Source organism: Pieris rapae, chromosome 10, assembly GCF_905147795.1.
Source record: "Pieris rapae chromosome 10, ilPieRapa1.1, whole genome shotgun sequence".
In the NCBI taxonomy this organism is placed as follows: Eukaryota; Metazoa; Arthropoda; class Insecta; order Lepidoptera; family Pieridae; genus Pieris; species Pieris rapae.
The window spans coordinates 9,342,819-9,364,186 of record NC_059518.1 but is presented as its reverse complement, the minus strand read 5'-3'; the positions used below and the strand labels follow the sequence as shown (position 1 = coordinate 9,364,186).

The 21,368-nt window shown below is 31.0% G+C and overlaps 1 protein-coding gene across 1 annotated transcript in view; it reads right to left on the bottom strand.

Moving 5' to 3' along the window:
• The window catches only part of LOC110996094 (pollen-specific leucine-rich repeat extensin-like protein 2), a 29,441-nt gene that overhangs the window by 2,092 nt on the left and 5,981 nt on the right, over positions 1-21,368 (bottom strand). Inside the window, exon 2 of the mRNA XM_022263617.2 lies at positions 341-460. Within this exon, the coding sequence (XP_022119309.2) occupies positions 341-460 (120 nt within the window). The remainder of the gene's footprint in view (positions 1-340; positions 461-21,368) is intronic.

Genomic DNA, 21,368 nt, shown 5'->3' with positions numbered 1-21,368 from the left:
ATTATTACATTTTAAATGTCAGGATATAATCAAAGTAATTTATATTGAATCTGACAGTATTAAAAAAATTTAAATTGTAATATTTTGCAATTTTATTACATTATTCACTTAAGTCTTATTGATATCATTCAATCTGATTTTGAAATAAAAAATTAAAAGAAGCACTAAATGAACAATTTTGGTCTAGTTTATCAGACAGAGAAAGCTTACTACGTGCCCTCAGAAAATGAATAAAAGTAACGAATCAATGTCCAGCTCCACTGTATTAATATTATTACCTACAATAAAAAAATTCTCTAACTTCAACATAAAGTGTCAGAAATATAAATGTTGAACTAACCCTTTCGCCTGCCCGATCCTGTGCCTCCGGTTCATACTCATACGCATCGATGGGCTGCTGCTGCTGTAGCCGGTGCCTTGGCCTTGCAGCCATCCCCGTCGCCAGCACCAGACATAGCACCTGTAAAAAATATGGTTTAGAATGTCTATAGAACTTCCTTTTACTATATCTGCGTTCATACAGTACTTATTGTAAAATTATATAATAGTATTTTTTAGTATATGGGGAAAACGGCAGTAGGCTCATCTGTTAATGTCAAAGGATTGGTGATTGCGTTGAATTGTAAGACAAAGTAAACGTTGTTTCATATATTGAAGTCAATCAAAACATATTTAATTTCTAATCAGTTTTCACTCACTGCGAGTAGAAGATGATTAAAGTACTAAAAATATATAAAGAATCTATAAAAAAAGATGATGAAAGTTAAGGTAATACTGTAAGAGTTTTATATAAATACATGTTACTAATAAATTTACAAGGATAATTCTCAATTTATTAACTAGCTTTAAGTAAGTAAGAATATTTAGCATCTATAAATATAACTAAAGTCTAGGTATTAGCTGAGCTAAAAAAATCGTGGGCTACTATAGAAAAATATTTATTTCGTAGAATTTGATTTGATTATAATACAGTTGTCTTTGAGAGTGATACAATAGTTATAGCGGTTATATATTTTTTATGTTTTGGCAATTACCTCTTCAACAGCACAAAATATCTATCAAGCGCGCATTCTCTTGAAGTCTGAGAACTTTAAAAGGTCGCTGGTTACTTAAAGAGAACAAATCTAATTATTTATATAAATTAACCAATTGCTACGTTTACCACAGAACTTCAACTGTTAGTGAATTGCCAGATAATAAAACAATTAACGCATTATAAGCATAAGTAATAAAAATACTGAGAACGCAAAATAATGAGTAATTACCACATGCCGCCCCAGTTTTATATGACGTAAGCGTGGAGTGACCACGCCGCAGGGAAAAGTGGCAAATTCCGCAGTAAAAACTAGTCTAGTCACGTAACCAGTAAAATAATACTAGTTCGATTGGAATGTAGGTACTTGTTAATATTGTAATTACACAATGTACTACGCTCCATTTGGTTAGTGTGCACTTACAATGGGTGACTCAAGTAAGTACACAAAACTAGTAAGTATAGTAAGTTCGCTTCTGTTTCTTAAAAAAGTTAGTGAGGCTGTTGTTAATAGGTTTTTAGTAATAATAATATAGCAGTGTAACAAGGTTTTGACACATGTTGAAGGGTTTATGACATGTCGATTTCTTTCCGATATTTTCCTACACTGTGCGACCCTGAATCTTTGCATGTAGAAGAATATTGTAGTGCAAAGCTTAAGCTAGACACAACTTCTCTCTTCTTCTTCTTTCTTCTTTTAGGAAATCAACATTATCATAGTTAGAACAACGGTCGTTAACTAATACAAACATTATTGAATTTATATTCATAGTAATATTATCAAAGATTTAGTCATGACGATTTCCTTGTACATATGATAACACTAGTATAAGAAACGAGGGAAAGTGAGAATAATTTTGTACAATGACGATTATATTTTAAGACAATTCTCGCCTGTGTACAATTTTTGTGAAAGTTTATGTTGTATTGTGTATGCGAAAATATCTAATTTACGTAATTTTAACTTTTTCCTGTTATTTATTACTCTTTATAGTCTGCAGAAAATTCTGTGTTAAGAGCTATTAAAGTTGTTTATATTTAACATAAGTCTTTATATTATTTAATTTAAGATATAATACGACCCAGTTGCTTTTCATTTTCATAATCAACATATAGTTTTCTGCTAAAATTTCCTGTTTTCCTAAAACAGTTTTAAACTTAAAGGAAATGTATAAAATTTTATACAAAAAAGTACATATAAGTATTATTATGGTAAGCATTACTGTACATCGAAATTTATTACTTTTCTAGAAATAGATTTTTTCACTTTTTTTATTGGCAAGAGATAACCCGATAGTCCGAGGCTGCGTTGATGGAGTTGTCAAGAACCTCTAAATAGGGGTTTGAAGTTCAACTCCGGAAGGACTGTAAAAATTGATTGATGAAGAAGTGTACTTGACGAGGTCAGTGCCCACAAGGTGCTACATATCAATTGATGATGATGGTTACAAAATAACAACATATTATAATTTTACTATGCACGTATAATATTTCAATATTAAAACTTTGCATATACAAGTAAATATTTCAGTACCCATTGATAATTTGATTTATCGAAAACCGTTTAGACAACTGAAACTATCGAACCACCAGTTTCCTCTGGAGACTAAATTCTAGATTCATAACATATATCCTCGTATTGTTACTCAACCTAGAAAGTGCACGACGCGAGCGCAATGTGAGATGTGTTGAATAGACAAGCGTAACAGCGCCATATAGAGTCAGTATCAAGTGCAATTGTGACATCACATACAGTCATTCATACGTGTCTCAATCAAACAATCATGCCTATGCAATAGATTTTAGGACGCTTCTGTAACGAAAATTTCTTCACACATGTATGTCTAAGATTATTTTTTTGTCGTTTACAGTTTTGTGTGTCGTCTCTGTAGACAGGGGTACGACTCTCAACAATAACAGGCGTTGGAAACTCGGCTATGTAACTATGTTCTGTCTGTTCTCTGGAGGTATGGAATGAGCGCTACCTGGGGGGTGAAACAGCTGGAACTACAAAATTATTTATAGGCAATGTTAAAACTGCGTATAAATTGGTAAAAGAGAAGCGTTTCACACCCCAGACGGCGCAAATTCTAACAGGGCACGGAGCCTTTGCATATTACCTGCACAGATTTAAAATTAGGACAAGCCCAACATGTGCCTGCAGTAATGAAGAGCAAACAGTGGAACATGTGCTTCTACACTGCCCTATATTCGCATCGTCCAGGCACGACCTGGAGCAACAAATACAGATGACTGTAGACCGTAACGGCCTACAGGACATATTAATAAAGCACAGACCGTGCCTGGAACGGTTCTGTGAAAAAATAGTTGTATATATAAAGGCGGCAAATAAAACAGAAAGAGCGGGTCTCGCGGGGAATTGCGCCCCGGCTCGCCCATGAATATTGTTAATAAAAATATTACCGATGTAGTCGGGGCGTAATTCCCGACGCGTTAAATAATATCAGTGAAATATAAAGTCCCTGGACACTATGGCAGGGGAGTAGAGTGAAAATTATTAAAAAAAAAAAAAAAAAAAAAAAAACTATGTTCTGTTCTACGTATAAAATAAAATTAATAAAAAATAAAAGGCCTATTTATTTTTTACAAAGAACAAAGTAAACTTAATTCTATTTATCACATATTATATTTTTAAATGTTAATGATGTTCTACGTAAATGAAAAAAGTATTAACTGCTACGGGAACCCAAAAAATGAACGAACGAAGGCAAAATTTACGGGCTATTGAATATATTATATTCTAAAATCTGTGTTCCATATGTGTTACGTATTATCGGACTCTATACTAGATTATTACATGACAAAAGCACTTTTTTATCCACTTATATATATATCTGACATTTTAAATTGCAACGAATTGCTAAAAGTTTACACAATATACAGTACGAAGAATCCATCGACATGATTCTAAATTCGAATCTCGTACATTCCATTCCAGACATATTTCTAAATACCTCCGTACTCGTTAATTTCGCACAAAAGCTGCATTAGTTTTGCAACGCATGCAACCTGCACCAACAATGTTACCTCGTTAACCACAATCTGTCAGTATTGACATCTATCAATCTAACTTGACGATTGCATTACTGGGAACCTTTGTATGAGTATTTGGGCTGGTATGTGCTGCTTATTAAGATGTTTACACATAATAATCAGTTACTAAAGGTTAAACTAACTATGAATCCAAAGGAATCTGTAGATCATTTTTTTTCTATTTAGGTAGATAAATATAATTCTGTAAATGAGTTTATTTATTTTTTAATTAAAAATGTAATTCTTTTAAATATTTGGAAGACATTTTAGTTACTTTAGCTTGAATTTGGTTCATGCCTAATGTATATACATACACCCACAGAAACGCACACACATTTAAAAAAATTGTAAAGATATGATTTAAAATGTTTTTTATACATTTATATAAATATTAGAAGTTTAAATTAAATGAGGTTAATTATTTTTTAATTACACATTCGTAAAGTTTTTCAAATCGAACATTGCTAGCCTAGTGGTTTAGCGTGCACCCACATCTGTCAAATCATCGTGCGTTCAAATGACAGTGCATATCGTTTTATTTTTGTAAGAGCTCAGTTAATACAGTAAATGAAAAATGAGGAAACCGCCATGTCTTAGACCGACAAAATAAAAATTGAGACGCAAAAGGCTGATCACATACTATTAAAAACTCATCAACAAAACGTATACAGAAACTTGACTTTAAGTTTATAGCATCTAGATAACCAAATAGTACATTTGATTTAGTTCGACACATTTGAGGCATCGACATTGGTATCGTGACTTCACATGACATACTCAATAGATTAATTGATATGTGACAAGTGAACTTAAAACAACTCGTTTATATCTGATATTTTGATCTTGGCCTAGTTCATGTCAAATGGCAGAACAACTTGTGTTCCGTTTTTTTAAGTATTGACTTTTATGATCTTAATAAATTAGATGTGTAATTTATAATACCAATTAAGACACAATTTCAATTTTTATCTATCGTGACTTAAAACCTCTTAGGGCAAGTTTATTTATTTCGTAATACTACAGCTAACATAAATTTTATATAATTACAAACAAATACACTGAAAATATAGCTATAAATATAGCTAAAATAAAACATTAAATAAATTGTACAATAATTAATTAATAATAATAGATTGCGACCAAACATCGTTCATTCAAGTTATACTTCTTTTGGCGCGAAGGAGAAAAATGATGAGAGTGAATTTTTACGATGCGCGCGCACACCAACACCTAAATTCGACATCGTAAAGTTAGGTCTAGCTGACATGGAAATCTATAACTATGTTCAAGTTGTATATTCTAGTATTTTTATATTTAGAACGTGGGTTTCGTAACAATACAATTAAACGGTGTGAATAAACAAATATTACTTTGTTTTTTTAAATCAATTTCATGTACGACGGTGATAGTATTTACTAAATATTTATTTCTTTAAATAAAATATTTTTGATTAATTTGAATATTTATCGTTAATCATTGCTGCATTTTAGTTATTTATATACTCTAAAGAAGTATAACTTATAACATAAGTACATACACTGTTTTTTTGTATACAAAACACGCATTAACATTATTTAATTGTTCGGCATTAGAAATATTGATAAAATAAATGGTGTAATGGCCGCGGGCGGTGACATTGCGAGAATTAAACTCGGACAATCGTGAGTTTCGCAAAACTAGTTTATCATAACCGCGGGGTGCTGAAGTTAAATGCCGTATGGAACACGAATTTTGCAAAGGGTGCGGCTGAACTTACAGCGGTAATCAAATCGGATTAAAAAGTGCCTGTTACATATGAGCATAAGATATATACTGAATAACAAATACAAAAGTCTACAAATATATCAATCTATATATATAAAAGAAAGTCGTGTTAGTTACACCACTTATAACTCAAGAACGGCACTACAGATTTGGGTGAAAATTGGTATGGAGGTAGCTTAGAGCCCGGAGACGGACATAGAATACTTTTTATCCCGTTCGACAGCGTTCCCGTGTGACTTGACATGAAACGTCAGTCACTATAAAACGTGGTATAAAAAAAAAAGAATCAGAATTGGATTAGCAAAACGCAAATGATAGCTATGTAATTGACGTATAATGACAGCTATGTAATGACGTATAGATGACAATTTGATATTTGTAAGCAATCAATATTCAAACTATTTCTATTAAATAAATAATTAACAATTATAATGTAATGATAGTGCCATTGCCCATTTGTATAATGAATGATTAATGTAGGTATTTAATTTTTTTGTATTTTTCCAATTAAAAAAAACTGCTTATTAATTGCCATTAAGGCGGAACAAAGTTCGCCGGGTCAGCTTGTTAGGAATAAATTATAGATGTTGGATGAGGAGTGAGACAGATAGACTGTCTGTCTCTGTCTCTAAAGGGCCTGGGACTATTGCTGGACAGGCTACTTCTAATTAATTTGCTATATTGGTTTTAAATATTGTAGTATAGTTTGATGATTTGCTTTTTTAAAAGAGTACCGAGAGTTTACACCGGCTTTTTCTCTCGGCCCTTTGTCTTCTTTGCCGATGAGTAGGGATGCCTACAGGTTCGAATTTAATGACGTGGAATAAGTGATACCTTGATGATCGTATGTTCCAAGATAAACGTATTATATTTTAAAGCTGTTATTGGCAGTTCTGAACGAATCATTCAGAAAGCTAAAGTCTAATGGAAAGAAATTGGAATCGTATTAATTTACTTTCAATATAAAATGTATATTTAGATTACTTCATATATTTAGTATGCATAAAAGTAATTTTTGTTTACATCGGAAAAATACTGCAAGGTGTGGGAAAGTCCTTGCGATGTAAGTACATATTTAAAAGCGAAAAGACTTTTATCAAGTTAAAAGAAACAAGTCGTTATTAATTATTTACATAATTAATTTTATTGATTGTAAATGTTGAGATTCGTTATTTTATCTCCCAGACTTTATTATTATTATTGATTTAATTAGGTTTACGGTTCAAGGTCGTTATTATTTAAATAATTATTATCTAACGTTAACAAAACAAGATTTTAGAATTAAAAATTTTAATTTTAACAGTCTTAACTTTTATATATGTATGAGTTCATAGGTTATTACAGTTATTTTATATTTATTCTTATTGTTGTTTGTATTTTTGATATAGTATGTTGATATAGCATTTTTAGACTTGTAGGATCCGGAAGAAACAATCAGATCTACGATCGTTGGTTGTCTTCATCTTTGATAAATGAAGCTTATAATAACTTGATGTAACCAATCCAATGTGAGAATTATAAATGCACAAAGTAATTAAAAAGCGATCAACGCATCTTGTCGTTGCAAAGCATTAGAAAAAATATTGCTTCATATAATCGAGTGGGTACATTTTATATAGTACATCAAGTATTTCATGATTTAATACCCACAGCACTATTAAAGGTAATTAGAAGATATTCCCTTTCTGTAGTATAACATCTATTCCTAGTTTTTATTTTAGTGGTTATATTATTGCATGATTATTATTTTTTATGTTGAATGAATTGGAATTTGATGTTGTAGTTATGCTTTCTTTATTCATAATTCTTTGTATTTATTCTTTCTAATTATATAACCACCATATAAATATATTTGCATTAAATACGTGTATAAGGTACCGCGCATTCTATTACGAAATTTATATATAATATAAAAAAAAACAATTTAGTCCAGTGTAAACAGTAAGCATTTTGTCTTATATGATACACTTAATAATCTTATAATAAATCAAGTAAAAACAATGAATGCTTCTTCTTCTTTAAAAAAATATGGATATGGACAATGTAAAAACACTTTATTTTATTACATACAATCTATTTTTTTAACGTAGCATCGTGGACACCATAGGTTTATTTTATTTTATTTTTATTTTCACATTTAGGTACAAAAACAGAAAACAGATTGATTACATACATAAAATTATTACACACTAAACAACATTTAAAAATCTGACTTCCAGTTATATCTGTACACAGCATTTACACTAAATATCAACTAAACAACATACACATATCAAACCGAATGACAAAAAATAAAAAATAAAAGAAAAAATATACATATACATACACACACACACACATGCATATATACATATACATTAATCAATTAAATTAGTAATTAAGGCTGCAAGTATTTACTATGAACTATCTTTTTAAATTTACAAATATTATTGTGAAAAATATCAACCTCAGCACACACAGCATTATAATATTTGCACATTCTTACGAGCGGAGCATTCTGGGAAAGATTGTTAAATGGTTATATATAGATATTGACAGTTTCGCAATAGTCAATTCCAGACTCGTAAAAATTATTTGTCTTTGGACCCTGGGCGTGAGTGTGTACCGGCCAAAGACTATCACAGTAAAAGTAATCGTCCTTGAAATTCAAGAATCCAATTACGTTAATATCAGTAACGGTTCCACTTGGCTGCAGTATTTGCCAATGTAGGTTACGAATTCTTCTCATATTCGGATATCCATATCGATATGTGATACTTATGAAATACGTGCGTAATTCGACTATATCTACTAATAATATATGTGACATTATTAAATGTATGTGCGGTCTGCATATAAAAAACCAGTGACTATTTTAAGGTCTAGGCCTCAGATTTCTGTGTCATTTCGTGGTTTCTTTTTTTCTAATAGGCAAGTAGGTGACCAGCCCTGTACTGTCGAATTTTTGAGTCTAAAGCTCTCTGCTTGCTTTTCAATGCTTCCTTTCATCGCGTTGAATGAGCAATTCGACAGAAAGTCCATTGGTGCACCCGGGGTTCGAAACTATGAACTCTAATGGAATAGAGTCGCTCGCTACAGCCACTAAGCAAACCCTGCTTTCATATATGCACATAATTTAATGTTTTTTGAACAATCATAGCTAGGATATTCCTCACACCACACATAAACAAAACGAGACGAGGAGAGAGTGAGGAAATTCTCCAAGAAGGTTTCGTAGGAATGTCCAGAAACGCCTACTTAAATAGATTAATTAAAAAAATTGTTTGGTTGTTTATGTTAATTTTTTTTTCTACATTAGTGCTTTGTATTATCCTTAATTACTGAGGTCATACAAACACTTCTAAAGTGGTTGTTTTGTAAAAAGTGATTCTAAACCATTATGTTGCATCTAATTAGATAATTTAACAAACAATTAACTGTGTTTAACACAGCCTTCTAAGCACCAAAGAAGGTCAAACAGATTAATTAATTTACATAAATATGCATTTATAAAAACTGAAACAATTTTTGCTCTAGTAAACTTCAGTCAAGGTAATGTTTGCGCAATTTATACAAAAATAATGCTGATCTTTCAACTTCGCCGAACTTTTATACTTTTTTGATAATATCAAGGACATTATATTATTAGTTATATTGTTTCATTAATATTTTATCCCTAATTGGTAACATATAGCATGTGTAATACAGATCTTGAACGACTTTGAAAATTAGTTATTTTTATTTAAATTGTATCCCACTCCGTTTTAGTTTTATATTTTTTTAATGACTTGTTTTATGTCTAATCACATTTTTTGTCAACCTCTATACCTTTATATATCCCTATTCTCACTAAAACCAAAAGATTTATAATTTCAAACTCAAATACAGCACCACCATGTTCACGAGAGAAGTATTTGTAATATCATGGAAACATGTAGTTTTATGACGAAGTCATGTAGTTAATAACAAATATTATTTTTAATCGTAAACTTAAAGAAAACCATGATTATATATTAGCTATTAGTAATACAACTCGGTGTGGTCAATAGGGCGCTGTTAATGTCACTATATCATCATTGTAATTCTATTAAAATTTTCTGGCAAATTACCGACATTACAAGCCAAGTATTTTCACAACTTGATGATGAAAGCTGAAAGTGCATCGGTTCACGACAAATGACAAATAAATAGCTCTAATCAAATGCCTATTTGTGGGGTACTTTCGAAATTGTGTAGTAACTGCCTACCTTCTAACTCATTAAGTGCCGTGATATGTTCACCCCGTTATAGCAGGAATGAACACACACCCTAACATCTACGACATTAAAAATCTGGTTATAACACAGCCTTTAAAATACAAAACCTACTTTGTAGTTCAATAATATCTATTTATCATATTGCGACACATATATATTATGAAACGACTTCTAGGGTAAAGACATAGTTAACGAGTCATTTATTCCTGACAATATTGACAAAGAAAAAATACTGGGAAACTATTTCAAATACCTCGGGTTTACAGTATATTTACGTAACTTCGTCATATTGTATCGTATACCATCAGATTATAACACAAATTATGAGCAAATAGATACATTTAATATAAGTAAAAATGCCTAAAAATTATATTTAAAAATTCTGGTATCCTTTATTAGACATATAGGCTTTGTTATTCCTCTTAATGATCATCTTACAATTGATTATAAATATTTTTTGTATGAGTAGGTAATGATTGTTAACTCTGTTTTATGATTATGTTTGAATGTGTATTCTGTTTTTGCCTTTTCTTTGTTACTAGCTATAGGATTTCTAATAATTAAATTTAAAAAAAAATTAACTAACTTAAATTATAATATAATTTGTGCTTTTCAACAACCGCTTGTTTTTTTTTATTATATTTTAATTCATACTATATTTACTAGATAGACAGACAATTTCTTATATTATTCGTTCTGTGCCGTCTGTATACAATTATTTTCCGCAAACGTTATCCATAAACGTTCTCAACACTAAAAAAAGTCTTCTATTAAAGGCAGTTTTGAAGGGTTTTAATTGAGAAATTAGCACACAAAGATTTTGCTATCAATTGAAATGTCGTGAGCTATTTCCGTGGCACAGACCATTTGAAAGTATCGCAAATTAATATATTATAATAATAGACCTTTTTTTTATAGAACAGGGGGCAAACGGGCAGGAGGCTCACCTGATGTTAAGTGATGCTGCCGCCCATGGACACTCTCACCTGTGTTCGAATTAATAATTCGCTTTGAAGTCGGTAATAATAAAGACCGTGTATGTAGCTAAACGTTAACTTGAACTTGAGTAACCCGTTAATTGAACTTTGCATTTCTTAGGAAAAAAGATCCACATATAGAAAAACTACCTAATCACTTTCGCTTGCGCGTCCGGCATTACGCATGCGTAGAAAGTTTACGTTTTCACCCATCTCGATACATTTTGTTTATCCGCTAAGGATTAATGAACTGTGTTTTAACTAACGTTTAAATCCTTTAATATCGTAAGTGATTATTAGAAAAGCTTACGTGCAACATTATACAGAGCGTATTTAATAATAAGAATATTATTTTTTACGAACTTATGTTTTGAAGTTTTAGTTTAAAATGATAGTTACATCTTTATAAAAAATGTAAAAAAAACTTATGACATAACTATATTAGGTGGACCGACAAGTTCGTAGGCTAATATAGAAAAATCTTGTTTTTGAAAAATTTATTCTGTAGAAGTTGCCTTCGAAACAACGATCATAGTGGTCATAACATTTTCATCATAATCGATACCATTTTATAGCTCGATTTGTCTTAAGCCTCAAAAGGCTTCAGTTTTGGCAATTACCTCTTCATCAGCGCAAAATTTCTTTCCAGCGACAATTCTCTTGAGGTCTGAGAATAGAAAACAGTCGCTAAAGGCCTAATTTGGAAAAGAGGCCTCTTTGGACAAATCTGAGGCCAAATTCGAAAGCAATTCAAGCCCAATTCGTGGATTATTTTATATGTATAAAAGTTAATATGTGTAAAAGAAAGCTTATATCATTAATATTTCATGGCAATTTCGACTATAATGTTTGCAATAATGATCTATTGATTGCACACATCCCCCAGGGCATACCTACTTGAGTATGATCGAAATACCGATATTGATTACAAAAATCGATGAATCAATTTGAATTTAATGATATAATGGTCACGTGACATTTAATTGGTATGAATTATTTATGCCAAATCCGGTTTCGATACGTTTTGCTAATTAGGAAAATGGTTACTTATTTATTTAAATAAGGCCTTTTATTGTATCATAAATCAGATTCCTGTTATATGTATTTGAAATGTATAACAAGTTCTTGTTTATTAAAGTTATTTATTACATGTTTTGTTGAATTATAACACATAACCTCACTAAAAGGCCGGCAACGCACTCACTAAAAATGGATGTCTATGGGCTGCGATGACTAGCCTTTTTGGACGTCCCGCAGGCTCGTTTGCCCCTGTATTATATTAAAAAATCATATAGTATATAAATTACGCATCACGCTGTTTGTCCGCTATGGACTCTTTAACTACTTTACCGATTTCAATCAAATTTGCACACCGTGTGCAGTTTGATATATATATCAATCAATCGCTCATCGGTCTCAATCGCTCTCTTCTTTTCTTTGACAAAAACGCTGCACATCTTCCTGACGTTGCAAGAAACCCTCATGCGCCTAAAGAAGTTACACTTCAAAAAGATTATATTATTTTGCTAGCTACGAACTTTTGAGCCCAGGTAATATAATATAGCATTATCGATATTTCTGACTATACATGACATAGCCTTAAGTGAAGTGATTGTACTCTTTATGTACTAGTAGCACCCAACGAGCAATAGTATTGTAACAATGTATTGGTTAACTTTTTCTTGCAATTTCTAGTAAGTTCAAGGCGCTGTGAAGATGCTACGCTCGCCAGTCCCACAGTGGCGCTTGCGTCACTCTTTTGCAACGAATCGATGGACAGTCACATTTTTGTTTTAGTACCTAGCTGCGAAAACGTTATGAAATTTTGTTCAATTGTAATAAGACCCTGCTATTATTTTCGATGAAAATATATTATTAAAGGTCTTGTTATTTCTGTTTTTTTTTTTAAATAAATATGAGTACAGATAAACAATTCATATAGCAGAAAAAAACGTTAGTTTAGCTTGGTCTTAGAACTTGAATATATATCATGAAATAAACATATAAAAATTTGCCGCTGGTGAACTGGAGTTGTGAAGTTTGTATATGACTTAATACTTAATGACATCTTCTTATTCTCTATCCTCTTGATGGAGCGGTCATGATCGCTATGCTGAAGTGGTCCGCCATCGTTGCCTATTAGAGGTCATCTTTTCTATTCTACCATAATATTAATCATTGTTTCCCAAGATCACTCAAGGGCCATAGCAATTTAAACAACCTCGACCTTTTCACAAGCACTTATGATTTAATCGTGGTAATCTATTATTGCTTTCACTTCACCTTGGCAATCAAGGCACGATATGACTGGACATGCAATTTCGGCAAATCAAAATATCATTTATATTAAAAAGTAGTCAATACTTCCGAATTTACATTTTTTAAAGATGCCGCATGGACTCTCTCAATGCCAGCGAGTGTGCCTTGCCAGCCTTTTAGGATTTTTTTTTTAATATAGAACAGGGGGCAAACGGACAGGAGGCTCACCTGATTTTAAGTGATACCGCCGCCCATGGACACTCTCAATGCCAGAGGGCTCGCGAGTGCATTGCCGGCCTTTTAGGATTTGCACGCTCTTTCATTAAAGGAGCCTAAGTGGAATTGGTTCGGAAATCTGAGATACGCGGCAAAAATATCCTTAACGCACAGTTGCGCAATAAACTGAGGATGACAATAAATTGTATTATTTTTAACGCCATTTTTTTAAAATAATTTATTTATAAAACGTGTCCATGTTGGAATGAATGAGTGTTTGAGTGAATGTGCAATGATTTTTATGGGTTTTTAACCAAATTTTGATTTGAGCTACAAAGGCTTTTTATTGTTGACTGTATAGATTTCGTGAAATAAATGTAAAGAAAATAGCAGGACAATTCAAGAATTCTTAAAAAGTTCCTTAATAAGAGCTTTCACAGTACACTTAATTCTAAGAACCGACCAATCTATCTATGAATGGTATATGTATTATAAACGTAGAGTGTATTGACTCTTGCTAACCGGTCAGATGAGAGGGTCAAGATTAGAGAAAGTAACGTTTAGTCTATATGATCTTATATCTGATACACAATCTTTATACTTTAAGGAATATGTTAGGTAGACGAGTGGTTTTATGCCTTAGCTATTTTTGTTAATCGGGAAGCAATGCTATGCTAATCTTTTATATATTTAATGATTTTTTAAGTCAAGATTAAAATATATACTATTCAAAACTTCTATAAATGAGTCCAAGTAAAAAACTTACCAATGATAACATGTAAGCAGATTTTTTAAAGTAATAAAGTAGAAATTGTTTTTCTTAGGCTCGACTATAATATTTTCATAACTAAAAATGTGTTGAATAACTAAAAATTCGATTGAGTTAAACATATATATCTATATTAGTTAATAATAAGCGCCAACAAAAGGTTAAATATCATCTTACACTCGTTGCCAATAAATTGTACAAAGTCAGTTTTGGTAATAAATGAACCCTTTAGTTTCCAAAATGTCCAATAGGTGGACATGACTTATATTATTTGTGTCCCTTATTTTTAACAACCCATAATAGCGGCACAGTTTTTATTATTCCAGCGTCACCTTATTCGATATACCTAACTTTGTTTTTTTTAATGGCTTTAATTTGTGCCAACTGGGCACAATGTTCTTCGCTAGAATCGTGTAGATAACTTGCTAGTTAGTTATAAGCTTGTCTTAAACGATTTAAAACAATTGACAATGCTTCGAGCAAAGTGTATAATTTATTTGAACATTCATTCAACAACCACCACCGAAGTTAACTCTCTCATTCATCGAATTGTTATTCACTCTTTAGCTTACTTGTAAGACAGTGATCACAAATTAACAAGACTGGAATATCGACGTCTAAGCTAAAGACCGTGTGTAACATTAATTATGTGCACCTAAACTGTAATTTTCTATTGTTTGGTAACATTGTTTAATAGTTATTAGTGCATTACATAATTATATTACGTGTAAGCATCGCGTGATGTTCTACATTACTACACGGATGTCTGAACACCTGTCTTGTCCATCTGAATTTTAACGCACGCCGCCACACCAACTTCTTGTTTGTCTTATGAATGACACAATTGAATAGCAATAAAACTGGGTAGGCTAAAACGGGATCATCTCACGAATGTACTGTATGAAAATATGTTTATAACTTGGCTAGTTGAATGTTTCGTTGTTATTAAAAACAATATAGTGTAATATACCATGGAGCAAGTGTACTTATTGATTTATTTGGAAATAAAACAGATACATCTATACAATAAAACAGTTAATATAATTGTTACATATATAATTTTACATTAAATAAGAATAAATAACTGTTAGAGAAAATTGAGAATATGGGTTACGTAATGTCCTTTGTTTTTTTAAAGTTATTATTATAATGTATTATAGCATTAAGTAAGAACTAATATAATCAAAAACAGTTAAAGAAATATCGTTAACTAAACATAGATTGTTCGCCTATAAAAGATAGCTGCAAACCCGCCGGTTGTTTTCTTAATTCTACTCTATTGCTTATTATAATTTATTGAATTTTATTTAATAAGTAGTGAAACCACTTTAAAATATTCGTCTGGTGCTTAATCAAGTTGATGAGTAAAATGATAAATTATAGATACCAATTTCCTGCATAAATTAAATATTCAAATAAGCTTAAAGATTTACCATTTAGATGAGGAAGCAATTTGTTTCCAATAAATCATTTTAAAGGTTTCACTTATGCACTTTACGAAAATATCATGATTTTCTTTTTAAATCAATAACCATGTTTGCTGAATCAAACAGGCAAATAATATTTATACGTTATTAAAAAGTTGAATGTGTCTTTAATTTTTCAAAATTCATATTCATTATCACATACAATCACCTTACTCAAAAGGTCCGAAACTAAAATCTTCCCTCGCTCTGACACAACTTGTTATAACTTTCGTTAATTTTTCAAAAACTAAAATACAACATATAGTGTTTAAATATCAATCCGTCAGTTTTTTTTCTTTGACTATTGTTATTTTGTGTGTCAAAGTCGAAGGCTCATCATTTATTTCAATTAGACCGCCTAAAATGGCACTTTTAAACGTTTAATAAAAAATAAACACGTTGCACCTTCCAAAAGGTAGTTTCATATGGAGAAGAATGCGCAAGAAACTCCACACTTACTCTTTTAAAATATAATTTACAATATTTGTTGTATAGAATATAATAAAACTACTATTGTTTGCTTTGAAAGTAATAAATATTATGTCTAATGTCTTTTTATACTAAAACATAAGCAAATCATACGCAATACAAAAAGCTAGAAGTAATATCGAACGCAAGCCAAGTGAACTATTACTAAAGGTTAGTATAGTTAGAAAGGCTCTCAAGGTCCAGACAATGGCCGGTGGCTGTAGAGTTTCATTCACAAGGCATCCGATATCTGTGTCTAGTTAACAGGTAAAGTTACATATGATATGATATTACAGCACATATTCAATTCTTGGTTCACATAAAAGTTGTCTAGTAATAAATGAGTGTAGATACCATTATAAAATCTGTTAATATTGGTTGGGATGTCTATTTTGTGCTTGTGATAATATATGTTTATTAATACTTATAAAGTTTAAAAGCTGTTTTGCATATTATATTGATTACCGTTAGCCACGTACGTAGAATAGAAAATTAAATGCATAAAGCTGGCTAACAAAGAAAAGGTTTCAAACACAATATTTAAAAAAAAAATTCTTGTACTTATATTAGGTTGATGGGTTTTTTATAGATAAGTGCAAACGGGCTGAATGAAGGCTCACATTATGTGAGTGTCCATGGGCACTGGCAGTGACCAGAGGGCTCTGGCATTGAGAGTGTCCAGTGCGTTGCCGGCCAGTATAATAAAAGCAGCTAATTAGAACATTCAAACAAAAAAATTAACATGAACAAAATGCAACATTTACCTTGATTTATACAATACCTTTACATCTTATTAAAATCAGTAAATAGATACTGGATTACTTACCTGTAAAAATAAAAACTACATTAAATACATTGTTTCGATACAAAAGACTTTAACGCGCTTTTCACACTATTTTAATTACATTAATTAAATTTTCACATTGTAAATATTTTAACAAAAGTATAACGAAATTAGACGCTAAGATGGCAATTATGACAATTTTTGCGAAGCCGTTTCGTAAGAGTTCAAATGAAGAGTCGTGGGAGAATTTGTTGTAATTGAATTGTTTTGAGGCACAGGGCTTATAGTTTAACTGCTGTAGTAATGATAACACTCATCCCAAGGCCGTGTAATTACTGATGATAAAGATATGTATGGGTGTTATGAATATTTAAGTTATATTTCGCTAAATATGAAGCAAGAGATAACAATCATTAGTGGTATGATTTTTTAACAGAAATGGTTGAATTTAGAATACAATGTGCATAGACAATTTGTGTGTTTTTAGTCGTATTTTAGGTGTTATATATTTGATAAAGGATAGCAATTTCATTTCATAATATCTGTTCACTTCGACGTCCTTTGTTCCACAACTGAGCGTTTTTTAAAGCAGTTGTTGTCGCACTTTGTGAAACCAGCAGAAGTATTTTCGAGCCAATTCAATCAATCAATTCCTAATAGTACGGCAACGCACTCGCGAGTGGCATTCAGTGTGTCAATGGACGCCGGTATTAGGGCCCATATTAGTTTAATTTAGTTTGTTTTTGTTAATTTTTATCTATATAATCAAAAATATAATAATGTACCAATTCTCAAAAGGCCGGCAACGTCTGCCATTAATTGTCAATGGGCTTATCACTTAATATCAGGCGATCCCTCTATCCGTTTGCAGATTGTACTACAAGAAAAATTACCAATATGGCCAATTAAATTTTTTTTCTAAAATAACACAATACTTTGGTAAAAGTGAAACAATTTCCTTCACTCATAAGAGTGAAAATCAATGTTAGAACTTTCCTCAGTTCGGTAACACAGATAACTTATGTTACGTAAGCACAGCGTAACCAACCGGTTCGAAGGGCAGAATGTAGAGCAAACATGTACAATGCGGCTAGACTGTTTGTCAACACTCGTTTAAGTATTACATTATTATAAGGCCTTGGTATTTATAATTGTTCTAGTTTTACTTAATTTATTCTGGCGCTAAATATAGTTGCTGTTAAGCGTCTAAAAAAATTTGGTTGGAGAAATATTTCGATTTTATAACTACTACTAAGGTAACATAAATTTCTTGTATTCATCATTTAAGAAATGTTATTCTTTCCGAAATACTAAAATAGAATTGAAGAAACATGAGACAACACATCTACAATTAATAGTTATTTTCCATAGCGCGTTTCTATTTAATACGAGTATTTATAAAACATTATATGATCTAGTTTGATTTAGTCAAATTCATTGTAAATATGAAAATTATTTATGTGAAATTTTTTAAGAAAAGTTTTAAACAAGGAAATCCAATCTTGTTTGCGAATATAACTTTATAAGAGATTGAAGGTACTTTCGAAAAGAGAATAAATAATTCTGCGCGTTCTAGTATCATTGTATAGAACTTAGAAGTATCGAAGCAACATCAACGCTAGTATTACTTAGTAGTTGTAAGTACCTATTAATTCATAATTTAATTGCCAATTAATATTCATAGTCTAGTGAGCAAAAAGCTGAAACCATTTAATCATTTGTTACGTTATGAATATTATGTAAAGTACGTTTAGAATTGCTAGGTAATCGTTTTTTCACTTTAATTTAAGTAATATAAAAGGTTTTTGATTGGAACTCGAATGAAACAGAGCGAAGAAATCTTTGAGTGTGAGGGACTTATTCACTAGATTGAGGCATACTATACATAATGTATAAAATAGTCTAATACATTTTTGAGTTTTATATTTGTACAATTTTGATATATTTTAAACGCTATAAGGGTTTAGTATAGATAAAAATAAACAGAAATAGTAAAGGTTTCTTAAGGACTGATGCTTCTACGATCGCTGCATCCACAGAAACAAAAACCATCCACTCAACAAGAGGAATGATACAACTATTGTGTATGTCACCAATTAATGATTATAATATATATAGTTATTTTAAAGATATTATACTTTTTATTAAATAATAATTAATTACAGAAAGAGTACTGTTTTAGGGACTGACAGGATCACTAAATGATCAGGCACTATCTAACGAAACTACTCAACACGAGGGTCGCAATATGAATATGCAACAATTATTATAATTAATTAAAAGGTATTTATTTAAACACGGTTTTGGGAGTTCAAATATATCCATCATTAATAACTACATGCTTAGAATCTCTTAACAAACCCGGACAATAGGTTAATTGTAATACCACACACATTGAGCGCTTTCTAAAATCGATTTATTCGATTAATGCGAAGCCATTAATCGGACATTATAACCATTCACCCGCCAGTTACAGTTTTGATTTAGAGTTACTTGACTTTTACATAATGTTAATTGACTGTATAAAATATAAAGCAATTACAATGTATAAAAACAAGTTATAACGTAGGACGGATCAATTCTATATTTTCGTTTATTTTTAATAGTGTACTTACTTTTTTTATAAAGTTTGCCAACACTCGGCACACTGATACATTGGTAAAAACAAACACAAAATATAATTTTTAATGTGACAAGACAGAGGCAAACATGACATGCATTTAGAGCACATACAAATATAAATCAAAACAATAAACAAAACAAACCTTACAAATTCTTATGAACTGAAAGATATTCTTAATGTCTTAAGAAGAAAATCGAAAGTTTTCCTAAGGTAACAATAGCACCCAGACAGGCAGAAAATTACATAGTTATTATAATGTAAAAATATAGTTTCACCAATAAAACATTTCTCTTACATTGTTTTATGTAACGAAATTTCGGTATTTATATTTTGTTATAAAAAGTTCTTTTTTGTAACAAATTACTGTAGAATATATAAACTAAAATACAAGTAATTAACTGTTTTTTTAACAAAGCATATGGCCTACCTGATAGCGACAGTTTTAGGAATAAATTTTTATTTAACATTATAACTTCTCACAGGACACAAAATTCTCTGACGATACATTGTGTATATACAGCTAAGTAGGAAGATATCTGCAATAATGACCTATAAATTGCGTCGACTTTGCATATTTAATGTAAATAGTGGGCACAAACGGCTATTGTAGTAAGATCCTTTGTTATGCAGACAGACTGTTATCAGCAGACCTTGCATTTTTACTGTGCGAATACAGAGTTCATACTTTTTGTGAGGGTTTTGACAAGGCAGATCTTTAAAGTAAATCATCCTTCTTGATATTGTCATATGTTTTCTTGGTGATGTTAAGTCCCTTTTTAGGACGAGCAGGTGAAGAGCTTTCTGAATCCTTTTAACCATTTAAGTGGAGGCACAATTGACAGAAGAGTTTTCTAACAATATAAAAATTACACTTCGGTATACAAAAGAAAATATTAGTAATAATACGTTTTAATATAGAAAATTTGTAAGCTAAACCTGAAAAGCTTTAAGTTCCCATAGACTGGAACCCAAAAAAATGCATCTATAGATCTACACAGTCGTTGCATTTTTTGAAAACCAAATAATATTATATGTAAAAACACGGAAGAGACCGATGGCGACCTCTGACAGGTGCTGAAACAAACGTGACCAACGTTCTTTGTTAATCGTTTAATTGTTAATAAACAATACGTCGTTAATAATATCTTACAAATTCTAAGGCCGGAATATGAAGGTGCCTATACAAAGCTAATGCTTAGGAAGCTTTGTGGTAAAAAATTGTTTATCAATTGTTTTACAGGTGTTTTTGTTTAGAGAATTCATTTTGACGTGATTGGTGATTGTTATTGAACTACGTTGATATCGATATAACTTTTGTGTTGCCTTGACCTTTTATTCATTTTACAACTATTCAATTAAAACACCGACTGCTTATATGATATATGACATATATGTAGTTAACTAGTTACTGACGTCGTTTTCGATTACTAATAAGTGTTTAACTTTGACTGTTTCAAGGAAACTGTTTACTTAAAAATTATCAAACATATTTGAATATGAATTGAATGCTATCTTAATTTATTTACTCTTAAACTGCTAATAAGGTTATAATTTGGATAAACACATAATCCATTAGAAACAATAACCTCGCCTATTATGTGCCAGGTTTTGCGCCTTATTTTTTTGTTACAAATGAAGCAATGTATACTATAATACTACATAATAAGCATTATAGAAAAGATAATATAACTTTGCATTATAATGTGAAACATTTGGAGAC